We start from the raw sequence: 17,536 nt of genomic DNA on the forward strand, positions 1-17,536 counted from the left end.
TGCAGATTTAGCAAGCTGAAATGTATATATGTTGATTGATCTAAATGAAAATTATATATATATATATATATATATATATATATATATATATATATATATATATATATATATATATATATATATATAAAATGAAATTTTTTATTTAAAGGTAAGGTGCTACTTTATTCTTCTACTACTACTTTGTTCTTTCTGGAAGCAGCCGTGTTGATTTGACATCTCAGTATTGAAGGGCAAATCCTGAGTTCCCAGTATGAATTTCTGAGGGGATGTTTTTGTTGTGGTTGTTCGTGTTTTTGCCTATTCAGAGGCCAGAACCTACAAGTTAGGATCTTTATCTTATTAGTTATTACATGGACTGTCATCTATTATTTTATGTCATGTCCACAGAGAACTTTATTATCTGGCAACCCACATGGCCTACAGACATGGCTGCCACAGACTGCAACTCCCAAAACACACACACACACACACACACACACACAAACACACAAACACACTCACACTGATTCAGCTTCTAATGAGACACATCTGTTCTTAATTACACACACACACACACACACACACACACACACCTCACTTGCAGACTATTTAAAGGGCATTCATTCATAGAAACACTGCAATAAAACGGCTCTGTTTGTATTACTCTTAGTCCACCTTAATATCGAATCTGCCTCAGTGGTTTTGCATTTGTTTAGGAGCCTTTCAGGAAAATCTCCCAGAATTGCAATTGCATCTGTCTGATCCTTCATTATATGACAATTTTATATGGACGAATTTAAGTTTGAGTTCAGACTGACATTTTAATCAGAGTCAGTGCTCACAGTTGAAGCAATAAAATCAATACATAAGCCTTAGTATTGGTTGCAAACCTTTTTATTTATTTTAATTTGATAAATGAATAAGGGTGAGGCAAAAGAAAAAAAATTTCTCCATAATATCTACTGCATTGAATGAAAGTGTTCTAGCAATGTCCAGATTCCTCTAAAAAAATCAATAAAATTCTCATTTATATCACATTTGATAGGTTTTTTTACTTGACTTAGTTTCATAGTAAGTTTATGTTATTGACAGATTTTGTGTATTTATACAGAAGCTTGGCCAGATACACACACATCTCCTCTTACCCCAAAGCTGCATAAGCCAAGTTTAAACACAAATTAGCATTTGTAGCTTTTCTACTACTTAACTAATATTACTTAAAGTAAAGAGAAGCTTTACAACTTAAATTGCACAATATTTTTTAAAGTGGACAGATATTTTGACATATTTATCCTCACTAGCAATTCTGACTTCCTTTTCTATTGTCTTACAGATTGGTTGGCATTAGGTCTATCATGCATATTGATGATACAGATCTTTCTTCATTTTAGGTTTGGAACTCATACTTCAGTCTGGCAGTATTGTACATCAACCAGCCCAGCCTGCAGCTAGAGACCTTAAGCCCATCTAAGAGGAAGAAGATACTAGACAAGTAAGACTTAAAGCTTCATGTATGCTTTCTGGTTGCTGGATTCCAGGTCTCGTCAAATAGAAGGAAAAAAATCTGTATGTCAGAAACTGCAAAAAAAACACCTGGAACTAGCCCAGAAGGTTATGATCGTGAAAAAGGTACACGAAAAATCTGTAGCATGACTGTATAATTGCTTAGTGTACATCATGGATACACTTTGCACCATTCCCTTTTGTCTTCTAAATAATCAGCCTCTATTTTTACACCCTAATACAGTGTGGATTTGCTTTTCCCACAAAACTTTTGACCTAAAAATGATGTTCCTGGCAAACTCTGAAGGGAAAAAGGGATGGTCAAATGGGACTAAATGTGCTCTGTTTATTGTACTAAACCTCGGACAGTTGCCAGTAGGTAATTTTCTTGTTGTTTGTATGTTGGTTTTTTTTTTTGTATTATAAAATCCAGATCCAGAAAACAGTGAAATGTGCAATAATATGCAACTATTGTAGGGACCATGGTGAATAAAACATCGAGGGAAACTGCCTTGAATGCTGCTTTTGTCAAGTAGCTCTGGCAACACTTGTAAAATGTTATAAAAGCCAACATACTTTTGCTATCAGTTGACAATTTACCAAAAATAAGAAAAAATTATATAAATACGGTAAATTCTGAAAGTATTCACCCTTCACTTTTTTTTTACATTTTCCTATGTTGAAGCCTGATACTATATTCTTTCAAATGCTTTTTTTCCCCTTTATTAATCCACAATCAGTACCCCATAATGAGAAACTGAAAACAGAATTCTGGAAATGTCTGTAAATTTATTAAAAAAGAAAAAAAGACTGAAATATTAATGTACATTAATATTCAGACCCTTTTACTCAGTACTTAGATAAAGAAACTTTCCCAGCAATCAAAGCCTCGAATATTTTTGGGTATGATGCAACAAGCTTTACACACTTGGATTGGGATATTTTTTGCTATTCTTTTTTTGCAAAAATCCTCCTAAGCTAGTTTGGATGGGGACCATCAGTGGCTAACCATTTTCATCTCTCTTCAGAGATGTTTAATTGGTTTCAAGTCAGGGCTATGGCTGGGCCACTCTAGGACAGAGTGCCACTCTTTGGCTGTGTGCTTTGGGTTGTTGTCATGTTGAAATGTGAACCTGAGGCTCCTGAATGCTGTGGAACAGTTTTTTATTGAGGATATCTTTGTACTTCCTGACCAGTCTCCCAGTCCCTGTTGCAGAAAATTACCCGTACAGCATGATGCTGCCACCATTATGCTTCACGTTTGGGATGGAGCCTGGTTTCCTCCAGACATAACATTCAATCTGGGTTTCATCAGTCCAGAGAATGTTCTTTACAGTCGGAGAGTTAATTGGTTGCTTTTTTCAAGCAGGGTTTCATGGGTTTATCACTGAGTAAAGGCTCCTATCTAGCCGGTCTACCCTAAAGACTTGTAGAGTGCTGCAGTGATGGTTGTCTTTCTGGAACTTCATCCCATCTCCAGTGTGACTATCAGGTTCTTGGTCACCTCTCTTACTAAGGCCCTTCTCCCCCAATTGCTCAGTTTGACTGGACGACCAGCTTTTGTAAGGATCCCAGTTGGGCAAACCATTTGAGAATTATGGAGAAGACTGTGCTCTTGGAAATATTCATTGCAGCAAAAATTCCTTTGTAGTCTTCCTCAGATCTGAAGACATCCTTTATTGAAGACATCACAAAAGGCTGAACCAGGAACTTGCTTGGTATATTAGAAATGACTCATTTTTATAAATATAAACATGGAAGGTACAGAAACTTTTGCAATTATAGCTGTAAATTTTAGCTTGGCTTAGCATTGGATAAATGAAGCCCAATGCAATCTTGTCTTCATTTGTCCTCAGTTGCACATGCAAAGAAAAATTCAAAAAGCAAACCTAGGAAATGCTTAGCAGTGGAAAAAAAAATCAAACATGTTTAAAAGTGCTAGGAAAACACCGATCACATCTGAAGACATGAGATCAACTTGTTTACGCTCTTATACTCACAGATTATCCATATCAATAATCAGTTCTGATTGAGCTGCCTGAAAGCTCAGACTGGGATCAAATCAGCCTAACGGTGCTGCAGAATTCACCCAGCCTAAATCTGCTGCACTGCCAGCTCATGTCCTACTTAAGCAGCCACCAAACGCCCAATGTGTACATTCAAAGCCTTTGGCATCACAGCAGTTAGATTTTTTCTAGTTAGAGAGATTGGTAGCTCTTTCAAATTTTGTTGTTCTACCCCACGGCTTTAAGACCTCGGCAAGATGTCATTGCGTATTTGCTGCCTTTCTGAACAACTCAGTAAAGAACTATCACTATAAATAAAGCACAGACATTTTCAACTGAGAAAAAGGGAAGAATTTGTGGAATAGTGGTGAAAGCTATACCACGTGCTCTGCATGCAAGAGTGACAAAAGATGTCACAGAACATGTACAAAGATGAGCAAGGACTGATACATGGGGTCAGTGTAACAAATTCAACGGAACAAGAGCTGTGGCTGGTCTTTAAGTTTGTGTTTGTGTACAGATATTTTATCTCCATCAGCATGAATTTAGCAAAGATCATTTCATTTTTACTTTTTAAGCAGGCATACTGGTACATTACAGGTACAATACAAGCATTTCATTTTGCATTATTACATGTCATGCACCCCGGGTTTGGGAGGACAGATCACTTAATGTGTGTTTGCGATGCCTTCATGAAGATCAGTGATTAATGAGTGTGTGTCTGTATGGCTTAGTGCTTAACAGTGTGTCTGAAATTAAAGTACTTCTTTCCTTTTAAGTACATTTCTGTGCATGATTAATTGCTTTTTCCTGGAGATTGAAGGAGAGAAAGAGAGTGTGTGTGTGTGTGTGTGTGTGTGTGTGTGTGTGTGTGTGTGTGTGTGTGTGTGTGTGTGTGTGTGTGTGTGTGTGTGTTCAACCCATGATCAACCCTATATGCTCATAATTCTACTGCATATGCAGAAGATGAAGTTTAAGCTCTCAATGTGTTAGAAGCAGGAAAAATGGCCAAGTGTGAGAATTTCAGCAAATTTTGACAAGGGGCCTGATCAGATCATCTCAAAAAGTGCTGCTCTTGTGAGTTGTTCCTGGTCTGCAGTGGTCAGTGTCTATCAAAAGTACTCCAAAAAAAGAAATAGCGGTGAACCGAGGCTCAGTGAGGCACGTGGGGATCGAAGGCTGGCTCGTGTGGTCCCATCCAACAGACGAGCTCCTGTAGCTCAAACTGCTGAAGAAGTTAACACTGTTAATTATCAACGGGTCAGAACTGTTTTGGCAGCAAAAGGGGGACCAACACAATATTAGGCAGGGGGTCATAATGTTATGGGAGATCAGTGGTCATAAAGTTATGCCTGATCGTGTATATGTAAACAGACAAGATTTCTTACACTAAGTTGCTCTTACATGATGATTTTTTACACACACACACACACACACACACACACACACACACACACACACACACACACATACATTTTATTGTGTATGTGCTTACCTTTATTCTTTTTTCATAGCTGGTTTGTTTCTATATGGACGATTCTCTTTCAATCTTTCTTTCTTTCGGCTTCACCCATTAGGGGTCGCCACAGCGGACCATCCGTATTCGTGATCCGCATGTTCGATTTGCCCCAAGCCCCATTTATCCGGGCTTGGGACCGAGTGCACTGGCTTCTGCAACCCTAGATTAAATCTAATTGTTAAAAATTCATATCTTTCCAAAAAATTTTTCTTTACTTTTTCTTGCTTAGGTATGGTGACATGAGAGTCATGATGGCCTATGAGCTCTTCAGCATGTGGCAAAATCTAGGTGGGTGTCTTTTAATGTCCTGCCTCATTCTGTTCTCCTTCTATCTCTCCCTAACTCTCTCGCCCCTATACGCATGTGTACGGTTCTATTCGGAAAAGCAATACTGACCTCTATAGATGAAAGGAAGAACATTTCAAGGCAGGTCTTCATAAATCATGTATTATATACAGTATTACGGTCTCCTCTGCTTGAAATGTGTTTTTCTAATTTAATGGTGGTAACAGATAAAAAGCATTGTTTTATTGTAGTAAAAGGGCATTTAATTGCAGTTTGAACAAAAGAAAAAAAAATGCTAATGTGACCGAACACAAGCAAAATGACACATGTACATATATTACCTTTCACCATGATAACATTGATATATTACGCAGTAACTCTCAACTGCTTGATCATATAAATGAGATAACTGAATTGTTAGTCTGAATACGGCCATCTACTAAAAGTGAATAAAATTGGAAATCTCATTACAATGGCATCTGAGTGCGATATATTGGACAAGTGAACAGGTGGGTGACAAGTGACGACGAGGGTTATATTGTTATCTCTAGATGACTGGATATCTCAAAGGAGTCGGAATGTTGGAGGATGAGTCTCCTAACGCAAGTTCATTTTGACGCCACTGCTAATTTAATTAACGCTCGATTAATGCGCAATCTATTAACGCGCGCATTTCTGTTTGACCGTTTTCATTAAAAATATGAATATAAAAGAGGTGAAATTAAAACCTTCACACGCATTTATTCATGACGTCCTTTCTTTACTCAGATATAATAAAAAAAACCAATAAACTCCACCAAAAGAAATCACTTTTTAATCACTAAACATTTGCTTTACTGATGCAAATCAAACCCCAAAATCCGCCATGATCCGGCAATTAAAACCGTCCGTGTGGCAAAATAGCAAAGGTTTGGTGTCCTGATGATTTATGTGAAACATTTACAAGAATATTTTTTCTTAATGCTCTATGTTGAGTTTGGTTTCACTAATAATAAACAAGCATTTGCAAAAAGCATTCATATTTGTCCGTGTTGATTAAAGTATTTATTTAAGGTCCATTTAGAACAGATAAAAAATGTGCGATTAAGTTGCGGTTAGTCACAAGTTAACTCATGACAATCATGAGATTATTTGCAATTAAATATTTAAAATGATTGACTATTTATTTATTTTTTGCTTTTATTCCAGGTGAAAATAAAATCCACTTTATCCCAGGAATGATTGGACCATTCCTGGGCGTGACTCTGGTGCCTCAAAGTGAGGTCAGGAACATCATGATCCCCATCTTTCACGACATGATGGACTGGGAACAGCGCAAGAATGGCAACTTCAAACAGGTGAGGCCTCTATAGCAGATTTGTGAAGTGAAGGGGTGAAAGGATCGAATGTGTGGATTGTCTACATGGATTTCTTCTGTAACTGGATAAAAATATTTAAGCATACAGACCTTAAACTCTCACCTGTGTGTGTGTGTGTGTGTGTGTGTGTGTGTGTGTGTGTGTGTGTGTGTGTGTGTTTAGGTGGAGGCAGAGCTTATTGACAAGCTGGACAGTCTGGTGTCTGAGGGTAAAGGAGACGAGAACTACAGAGAGCTTTTTGGGTTGCTGTGAGTTCACATACATGACACAGAGATGTGGAGAAATAAATTGGTACTGCCCAAATTAACGCATTAATAATGCGTTAACGCAAATTAATTTCAACGTCATACATTATATTAACGCACGCATTTCTGTTTTATCATTTTCATAAAAACATATAAATAAATAAATATAAAAGACTCGAAATTAAAAGCCAAAAAAAAATAATCATATTTTGTTTAAAAAACTTTTGTTCCTAAAACTAAAAAAATAACTAAACATTTGTTTTACTGATGTGCCAAGTCTTAAATCAAGCACCGAAACCTTGAAGCACAATTCCGGCAATTAAAATCGTCCAATCAATGTCATAATGTGTGCTAATTCAATTCAGAATGCTTTGATTTTGCTATTTACAAAATTAAAATTAAAATTGTATTTGTCATATACATGTACATATACACAGTACAACATGCATTGAAATTCATTTTGTGACACTTCTATCGCAATAAATGAATAAAAAGAAAAACATTTTAAAAATTATATTATATTTTAAAAATCTTTTTTTATTATCGTATTTATTAATATATTTTGTCAATTTGATACGATCCTTTGGATAAAAAAAACTAAAACAAAAACAAAAAAAACGTCATACTTCGTACTATAATCTCATTTAGCATTCCACAATTCATAATTTTTATGTAGTTATGTAGCCCTTCAGTAGTTATGTAGCCCTTCAGTAGTTATTAAACCCTTTGGTCGTTATGTAGCCCTTTAGAAGTTATGTAGCCCTTTGGTACTTATGTAGCCCTTCAGCAATGTTGCACTTCAGTAATGTTGCACTTCAGTAGTTATGTAGCCCTTCAGTAATGTAGCACTTTAGTGGTTATGTAGCCCTTCACTAGCTATGTAGCCCTTCAGTAGTTATGTAGCCCTTCAGTAGTTATGTAGCCCTTCAGTAGTTATGTAGCCCTTCAGTAGTTATGTAGCCCTTCAGTAGTTATTGAGCCCTTTGGTCGTTATGTAGCCCTTTAGAAGTTATGTAGCCCTTTGGTACTTATGTAGCCCTTCAGCAATGTTGCACTTCAGTAATGTTGCACTTCAGTAGTTATGTAGCCCTTCAGTAATGTAGCACTTTAGTGGTTATGTAGCCCTTCACTAGCTATGTAGCCCTTCGGTAGTTATGTAGCCCTTCAGTAATGTAGCACTTCAGTGGTTATGTAGCATTTCATTAGTTATGTAGCACTTCGGTACTTATGTACCCCTTCAGTAGTTATGTAGCCCTTCAGTAGTTATGTAGCCCTTCAGTAGTTATGTAGCTCTTTAGTAGTTATTGAGCCCTTTGGTCGTTATGTAGCCCTTTAGAAGTTATGTAGCCCTTTGGTACTTATGTAGCCCTTCAGCAATGTTGCACTTCAGTAATGTTGCACTTCAGTAGTTATGTAGCCCTTCAGTAATGTAGCACTTTAGTGGTTATGTAGCCCTTCACTAGCTATGTAGCCCTTCGGTAGTTATGTAGCCCTTCAGTAATGTAGCACTTCAGTGGTTATGTAGCATTTCATTAGTTATGTAGCACTTCGGTACTTATGTACCCCTTCAGTAGTTATGTAGCCCTTCAGTAGTTATGTAGCCCTTCAGTAGTTATGTAGCTCTTTAGTAGTTATTGAGCCCTTTGGTCGTTATGTAGCCCTTTAGAAGTTATGTAGCCCTTTGGTACTTATGTAGCCCTTCAGCAATGTTGCACTTCAGTAATGTTGCACTTCAGTAGTTATGTAGCCCTTCAGTAATGTAGCACTTTAGTGGTTATGTAGCCCTTCACTAGCTATGTAGCCCTTCGGTAGTTATGTAGCCCTTCAGTAATGTAGCACTTCAGTGGTTATGTAGCATTTCATTAGTTATGTAGCACTTCGGTACTTATGTACCCCTTCAGTAGTTATGTAGCCCTTCAGTAGTTATGTAGCCCTTCAGTAGTTATGTAGCTCTTTAGTAGTTATTGAGCCCTTTGGTCGTTATGTAGCCCTTTAGAAGTTATGTAGCCCTTTGGTACTTATGTAGCCCTTCAGCAATGTTGCACTTCAGTAATGTTGCACTTCAGTAGTTATGTAGCCCTTCAGTAATGTAGCACTTTAGTGGTTATGTAGCCCTTCACTAGCTATGTAGCCCTTCGGTAGTTATGTAGCCCTTCAATAATGTAGCACTTCAGTAGTTATGTAGCATTTCAGTAATGTAGCACTTCGGTAGTTATGTAGCACTTCATTAGTTATGTAGCACTTCGGTACTTATGTAGCCCTTCGGTAGTTATGTAGCCCTTTAATTTTTGTTCCTCTTACATTTCACATGCATTTCATTGTAAATTATTGTGGTTACATCAAATTATAAAACCTTGAAGATTATCGATAATGCTTATCGTTCCCTTATGACACTATGTTCTCAATTACTTCAAATTAAGAGCTAAATATAATTCAGACCATTAATGGTTCATACATTGAACCAGATGTCTTCATTAATGTCTGTAGCAGGATCTGGTTCATGACCAACTTACAAATGTGTATACTGTGTGTATGCTGATTGTAGGAGCCATATTTACTTATTTCATTCTTGTAGATTTCTTTAAATATCATTTTTGTCGTATTATTGTTGGTTATTTTTATGAGTTTATGGCTTCTATAAACATAAAAGAAGTAACTTTTAAAAGGATATACCACCGATGACACTAAGGGGGCACTGGTGTAAGAGCATGCAGTCTTTTGACGGTGGAAATGGAACCTGTAATCTGTATCTTTACTTTGTTGGATGTACAATATTTATGCATTTAAACACACAAACAGTCTGCATCAAAAAGTGGTGACTCTAACTGTGTTTCTACCTCAGCACTGATTGGTTGATAGAAGATACAAAAATGGTGATTTGGGTGTGTGTAATTGTAAGGCCATTTTCACCTCATAGAAGAGATATTGCTCATCTAAGAAGACTTTTTGGGGTACATTAGGTTAAAAAAATGCGTAGTTTCTGTGGATCAAAGTTTTGAATACAGATGTGTATAATATTAATATTGAACGGAACCCAATTCAGACTACTTTCCAATATAATGTTAAAAATAATACTAATAATAATGCTAATATTATAATTGAGCGTTTTTTTTGGTAAAGTAGGATGCTGGTGCTACATTCTAACATATTTTGTGTAGCATTTCATTCAACTAACAGCCTTACTGTGTGTGCTTTGTGCTGCCGGACTGTAGTACTCAGCTTTTTGGGCCCTATCCCAGGTAAGATCACACTAACCACTTTAGTTTTATACAGGAACCGTAATAAGCCATGAAATGTGTGTGTTTTCTCATAATCGTAAAATATCAAAAAGCACAGTAATTTTATCACAATGCAATTTTGCTCGTTGTTAATGAGACTGTTGTTGTAGGATTGTTGGAGATCTTTGGTATGGCTTTTATAAATGTAGGAATTGTAGGTGGAGATTGTAGTTGTAGAGATGGACTCCACATTAAATGCTGATTTGTGCTGTATTCAATAGCAGGGTTTTTAAAATGTGAAGATATTAGGCGCATGATTGAAACGTGTGAAACAATATTTGTCCTTAAATTCTAAGTTAACAATATTGACTGGCAGTCGATCACGGTGTGTTGTGCCTCACTTTGCTCATCACTGACAGACACAGAGCTGTTTCAGCTTGAATGCATCCGTGATCAAAGTAAAAACCAATTTGCTCATCTGTGATTGCGGTAAGCAGTTGCTGCCTCCAGAGTAATTAAAACGCGTTGTTCTTTCGAGTAAGCGGAAAAATTATGTCGTGATCATTGGAAAAGAACCTTTGTGTCGACACCATGAGAAAACAAGTCCAATCCATCAAATAATCATCCAAACCATTTTATGTAACATACTGAGCTCCTCTTTTAAACCAGCACCATGCTTTTCACCTTTGGTTGACATTGAGAAACCTGACATTGCATTTTATTGTTGATGTCTAGTCTTTTGGAAAAGATCGAGCAGGAGACATGGCGTGAGACCGGCATCTCTTTCGTCACCTCGGTTACTCGCCTTATGGAAAGGCTACTGGATTACAGGTGGGGTTTATAGGGCAAATGCCATATTTGTTACTACAGTATATACCATAAGTACAACATTGGCAGGTGATTATAATTTAGAAATGGTTCAAAATGTTAAAACTGCGATTTGAAATCAAGGTCATAATGTGTATGCGCAATTCTACTTGTCCGGTATTGAAAAAGTGTCAATAAACGCTGCATTCACAAGTTTTTACTCAATGTTGACATTTGACAGAAAACTAATCACAAATTAAAATTGTATCTAATATTATTTTACATTTATCAAAAATAATTTTATATATAATTTTTTATATTTATATAAAATATAATATTTGAATTTCCCTTGCTTCTTAGAGCTTTTTCTCTACTTTGCCTTTATATTGTTTATATAAATGATAAGATATGCTAGTTCACTCAGTCACTGTTAGCTAGCTAGCACATTAGCTAGCTTCTATGCATCTGCTATGCATCTGCAACTCTGCCCTTACAGTTTTTGCCTACATAAAAATATATTAGTGTGTGTTTGCCTTACATTTTGAAAATATGAATTTACAAGTCGTTTTTATGTGCTTAAAAAAGCATGATCTAAAATAATTGTTGTTATTTTTAGCATGTTTAAAAGATGATACATATGACAATTTTTCTCAGCTCAGTTTAGTTACTTTACAGACATTTAATTTGCAGTCAAGTGTAATTACAGTTTAAATTAATCTTTTCTTATGTATTTTTTTTTATTGTTTTTAGTTTGAGTTTGTCTAGTACACCGCAAAGCTAACCATTAGAACCTTTGTTTTTACTAGCTAGCTAAATTCTTGTGATTAGCTAGTTTGTGATTTCTGTATGTAATATCCAGTCGCCTCGCCCCAGAATGGTTGTATCCTGTTGTGATTTTCCCAGACATTTCAGAATCCTTTTTTAACATCTTATTTGCTAAATAAAATTGTTAAAATACGATTAGCAGAATTAATTAGATATTAGCTATCAAAATATAAGAATATAATCTTTGTTGTTGTCATCATATCTTATACAGACTAATACAGAGTTGCATGCTGTTCTGAATGTCATAAAAAAGTTGTAGATTTGTTCATCTACTTCTGGTTTCTGTGGGCAGAGATTGCATGAAAGGAGATGAGACGGAGAACAAGAAGATCGGCTGCACGGTCAACTTGCTAGTGAGTTGATATTTTGCCAAATAAAAAACATTAATAGAAGCTAAAAGTGATGTCATTTTATTTTTCTGGAAATTTTAACATTTGTCTTTTGTTCATAAAGCTTGGGTGGCTTTCTTTACAACGATTCTTGTGTAAAGAGAGAGGGAGACTGTTTACATACAAGTACCACTTTCAGTGTCACCCAGATTAGGATGGATTTTGTTTTTTCGTACTACTGCCACCAATGGTTCAAGGGACATATTTATACATTTATCATTTATGATCATATTATATACAATGTTCACATTTATCAGAAATATTACATTATTTTTATTTATGTCAGTAAAGCTGCTTTGTGAAAATGTCCTTTGTAAAGAATGTCGTGTGAAAATCTAAAAGTAATAAATAAAATCCTGTGTGTCAAAACTATTTATAATATAGTCTATATGACCATAAATTTGTGGACACCTAATCACATTAATTTGTGATTTTTTTTTAATAAAAACCATTCCAGATTTGATCAGTTAAAATAAGCCCCACTCCTCTGGGAAGGCTTTCCAGTAGTTGTAAGAGCGTGTCTAGTAGGGATTTTGTGGGGATTCACTCACACTGTAAGTGCATACTAGTACAAGCATTTGGTAAGAAGGACTCGGGTGCAGTCAGACTTCCAGTTTTTCCTAAAGGTGTTTAATGAGGTTGAGGTCAAAGCTCTGTGCAGGCAACTTGAGTTCTTCAACACTTGGCAAACAATATCCTTATGGAGTTTGCACTTTTTGCACAGGAGCTTTTTTGGAATAAGAATTTATTTATGTGGTTTGAAAGACTGTTTCCTGTACAGTATATGCCTCAATAAACTTCTGAATCTTGAATTGTCATGTTTGGGGTTGGGACTCTTATCTACTCAACTGTGTGTTATTCGCAGAACTTCTATAAGTCTGAGATCAACAAAGAGGAGATGTACATCCGCTACATTCACAAGCTGTGTGACATGCACCTGCAAGCTGAGAACTACACAGGTAAGAGAAACACACTCAAAAAATGGCACAATCAGACATTTGTTCATCATGTTCATCTGGTTTTACTCCAGGCCTGACTTTTGAATAAATGAGCCAACATATTTAAATGCAATCATAGACAGTTCTGCCACACATTAATCTGAAAAACCGCATTTTATTAACATTTTTCTATTCCAAAGATAATGTTGAGGTCATTCTGTTCAGAGAGCGGAAAAAAAACAATGTCTTTGTATCATGATTAATCTGATTGCGTTGCTTCACAGAGGCCGCATTCACTTTGCTCCTGTACTGGGAGCTGCTGCAGTGGGAGGATCGACCCCTGAGGGAGTTTCTGCACTACCCGGCTCAGAGCGAGTGGCATCGCAAAGAAGATCTCTGCCGCAAGGTCATCCATTATTTCAACAAAGGCAAGGTAGGGGACATATACACACATCTACACACACATTTATGCATACGCAAAACATTTCTTGCAATATTTGACCTTGTCAATACATCTGAAACTAACTCATTGTATGTAAATAGATTCTGATGAATTCTAATCATATGGTTTAGGGTAGAAGTATGAACAAAATGAATATTTTACACCAGTGGAAATGCTTAAACAGAATTTCATGAGCGAGGCGGGAATGGAGAATAAGCTATGCCGACTTATCACGCAATAATAAACAACCCAAAAGTGCTTTTTACTCCTAATTAAAATGACTGATAAACCAGTCGGAATATAAATCTGGATCGACAGTCCATCCCTCCTTTCCCATCTCCCCCCAGTAACCCCTCAGCGCTCTCAGAGTTCTCCTCTTCTTAGATTTGCCTGCTTAATAAAATAGAACGAATTGGATTTTAGTCATGACAAACAGAAATAAAAACAAATTTAAAACCATTAATGTGAAATCAAATCTATTATTGTAATATTTCACTATACTGTACATAGCCAGTATATAGTAAACATCAGTTAACTGCTTACAATAAACCTGCTTATACACATTAGATTTAATTTTAATAGCAATGTTCATTAGACAAGTGATTCAGAATTTTCTCGATTGCTTTGGAGCGTTTCTCATATCAGAAGTGAAATTTTCAAAACTACTTTTAATTGCGAATGCCTCTGCGCATTCCTTTAACTGATTGTGTACAATTGTCTGTTTCTTACAATTTTTTGTTTTTTTTGTCATGTTGATCAAAGTATATTATATTATACTGGTTCTCACCTGAATAGTCTTAACCCTTAAAACATCGAGGCATTGCACTCATAATTTAGTGCACTCATTATAAAGTTTACACTCAGCATAAAGTTTGGTAACCCTGTTCTAACCAATCAGATTTGAGCATAATGATTTTAACACTTTTTTGCAGAAACAATATCAATTGTTTTTAGTCGAAACAAGTACAAGTAACTGATTTGGTCCTAAATGACATTTGCATGTAGGATATATCAATCCGTATTTGTGTCAACATTTAATGAGTCACTTATTGCCGAAGAGAAAATAGCACACCCTAGTGGTGAAGGGTATTATCGTTCCTTGCTTTTTTTTTAGGACTTATTTCACGTCTTTGCACTTCAATAGACTCGGTTGTCATGACTACAGGTTTTGGAAGTCTATGAAAAAAGGGCCTTTGTGTATATTTGGGAGTCTATGGAGTAAGTACAGAGAGAGGAAGACTGGGAGGTGTGTTGGGACTGTGGTGTAGAGCATTAAGATTATACATGTGCTGTGTGTAAGTGTGTGAGAGAGAGAGAGAGAGAGAGAGAGAGAGAGAGAGAGAGAGAGAGAGAGAGAGAGAGAAGAGTACTCTTGGGGTATTGGTAACATCTTGGTATGTTTTGTGAAGCTTCACTAAGAGACTTGCTTTTAAAGCTTGAGTCTCATTTCTGTATTTAGGATGGAAGTAAATGGATATTAACCAGGAGAATAAATATCTTACTAGGATATTATGGTGCATAAAAATTTGTTATACACAGTTACAGCATTTGGAAAGTGCCCTTTGGTACATTAAATATGACTTAGAATTATTTCAATTGCAGTTGAGGTCTAAGGGTTTTGCTTACAGATCCCAACTTGATGGTGCTGGAGTTTGACTTCATGACCTCCTGGTCCACAATCTAACATTGTAACCGCTGAGCTATCACTTATTCATTCAACTATATAGCCAGAAGTTAATAGACACCTCACCACCGCTCTCCTAGGTGCCACCCATTCCAAAATAAATTCCACTTTACAGTTGTCTTATGTGTCCACTGTTCTGGGAAGGCTTTTCAAAAGATTTTAGAGTATGTCTGTTAGGATTTGTGGGGATTCAACCAGAAAAGCATACTTGTGTGAGTTTTAGCAAGGAGGGCTTGAGTAAAGTGTTAGGTGGGGTTGAGGTCAGGACTCAAGTCAAATTTAGTGTATTTTTGATCATTGTTTCTGTAAAGAAAACCTACAATATCCTGTTGCTAGTGATTACATTATAGATGTTTAATATTGCAGTCTTCTGTGTTATACAATAATTAGTCAATATTACAAAACCAGGTTTCCCAGTAGAGTCACTGCACTGATAGAAGTACAGCCTGAGAATCTGGGACCTGTTTGAGTAAACGTATTTGAGTAGACACATAGTAAAGTATGAATTCAGGCTTGTAGGCTGTTCAAAGCAGAGCTTCAAAGTACATCCTGAATAAGTGCACTGAGTTTGCCCTGTGGTTATAAATGATACATATAAGCCAAAAACCATTTTGGTGTGTGCTCTGTCCTCAGTGCTGGGAGTATGGGATTCCTTTTTGCCGAGAGCTAGCCTTACAATATGAATCCTTATACGACTACCAGAGCCTCAGCTGGATACGGGTGAGTCCGAAGTGAACCCGAATTGTATTAGTATAAGGAAAGCTGTAGAAAGTTATGTGCAATGTCGAATTTTGCGTTTTCATTTCTCAGATCTTGAGTATCTTTCTTTTTATAGAAAATGGAAGCAGCCTACTATGACAATATTATGGAGCAGCAGAGACTGGAGCCGGAGTTCTTCAGGGTGGGCTTTTACGGTCGAAAATTTCCCTTCTTCCTCAGGGTAAGCTGGTGTAATCATTTTCTCTCACTCTGTTAATATTTATATCCATGACCGATTAGCCAGAGCTAGCGCTGTTATTTTGCCACCGATGCCAGGAGTTATGTTAAATAGTCAAAAAGTTCAGTTTTAATCCAATTTTAATGCAGAAAGTAAGGGGCAGTAGAAAGTTGTTAAATATACTAAAGATTTTTTATTTATTGATTTTTTGACTCGGCCTAGAATAAGGAGTTTGTTTGCCGAGGGCATGACTACGAGAGGCTCGAAGCCTTCCAGCAGAGGATGCTGGGAGAATTCCCGCAAGCAATTGCCATGCAACATCCCAACCAACCAGATGAGGCCATTTTACAGTGTGATGCCCAGTGTATCCTTCAGCATTGAAGAGTAAATGGGATTTCTGAAATTCAGAGTCAGTTATTCTATGTTTCCCATTCTAGCATTTTAGATCACAAAATAATGTACATACGAGGTGGTATCAAAAAGGTTATAGAATAGTTTTATAAGACGCCAACAGAGGGCAGCACAAGGCTGCATGCACAGTCACAGGGAGCACCGACTTTCATAAGTCAGTGTGCTGTAAGACATCATCCTGGGCACATTGGACAACTGGTGCTATTCTGACCATGTGCGTTATGTGCATCATTTAAAAAAAAAAAAAAGGGATAATTCCCTGACACAAAGCCTCCCAGACTTGCAGATCTATGCTGTATCTCCAGTTCCAGAAAACATAGAAGTGCTTCAGATGGACCGAGTGCCTGATCGTATTAAAAGCTTCTACCGTGTGAACAATGTGCGCCGCTTTCGCTACGACCGGCCTTTCCACAAAGGCCCTAAAGACAAGGACAATGAGTTCAAGGTAATAAAGAATGCAAAGCAATTGCAAAAACATATGTAAAAACAATTCAGTCTATATACAGGAATGTATTTTGTTGATTTTGGTGTAGTTGTTTGATATTTATTTGATTATTCCTCCCTAATTATTTCTAAACATTTCCAGTAGGAATCACTTTCATGTTAGGATCTCTGAATTGCCAGCTTTGTAATGGGGTTTGAACCCATTTATTTACTCATGCTTTTACAGATAGTGAACTGCTGCCCTGGAACACACTAATTTCCTGTTTACCTCTTCTTCTAGCTTCACCCTGGTTTTTGCTGCCACTTCTTTCTTTACTTTAGTCTCACTGGGGTTCTATAAATATATATTTCATGTGTAGTCTACTCTCAGTATAAAGAGTTTGAAGAACAGAAAAAACTGAGTTCTAAGACGAAAGCTGCAAGCACAAAAAATACTCTATAAATCAGTGACTTTTGATCATTTTTTCTTATTTTTCATATTTCTCCCTAATTTGGTTATTTGGCAATTTTGGCCCACCAGCTAACTTTCCTGTGTTACACCAGTTA

The 17,536-nt window shown here is 36.6% G+C and overlaps 1 protein-coding gene across 14 annotated transcripts in view; it reads left to right on the plus strand.

Annotated features, from left to right (window-relative positions):
* dock3 (dedicator of cytokinesis 3) overlaps window positions 1-17,536 on the plus strand; it is a 232,888-nt gene that overhangs the window by 195,434 nt on the left and 19,918 nt on the right. For 9 of the 14 annotated variants that reach the window (XR_014532300.1, XM_083534341.1, XM_083534349.1 and 6 more), the window contains 13 exons: window positions 1,371-1,471; window positions 5,237-5,295; window positions 6,481-6,629; window positions 6,813-6,898; window positions 10,108-10,134; window positions 10,849-10,944; window positions 12,038-12,098; window positions 13,000-13,093; window positions 13,357-13,505; window positions 15,832-15,918; window positions 16,034-16,138; window positions 16,358-16,499; window positions 16,825-16,991. Coding sequence is in view for 13 of the 14 variants with exons in the window: in XM_083534341.1 (XP_083390467.1) it covers window positions 1,371-1,471; window positions 5,237-5,295; window positions 6,481-6,629; window positions 6,813-6,898; window positions 10,108-10,134; window positions 10,849-10,944; window positions 12,038-12,098; window positions 13,000-13,093; window positions 13,357-13,505; window positions 15,832-15,918; window positions 16,034-16,138; window positions 16,358-16,499; window positions 16,825-16,991 (1,323 nt within the window). In the remaining variant the exon portion in view is untranslated. The remainder of the gene's footprint in view (window positions 1-1,370; window positions 1,472-5,236; window positions 5,296-6,480; window positions 6,630-6,812; window positions 6,899-10,107; window positions 10,135-10,848; window positions 10,945-12,037; window positions 12,099-12,999; window positions 13,094-13,356; window positions 13,506-15,831; window positions 15,919-16,033; window positions 16,139-16,357; window positions 16,500-16,824; window positions 16,992-17,536) is intronic. The other 5 variants (XM_083534347.1, XM_083534351.1, XM_083534350.1 and 2 more) reach the window with 1 other exon arrangement.

Source organism: Silurus aristotelis (genome assembly GCF_946808225.1).
Source record: "Silurus aristotelis genome assembly, chromosome: 28".
Classification (NCBI taxonomy): Eukaryota; Metazoa; Chordata; class Actinopteri; order Siluriformes; family Siluridae; genus Silurus; species Silurus aristotelis.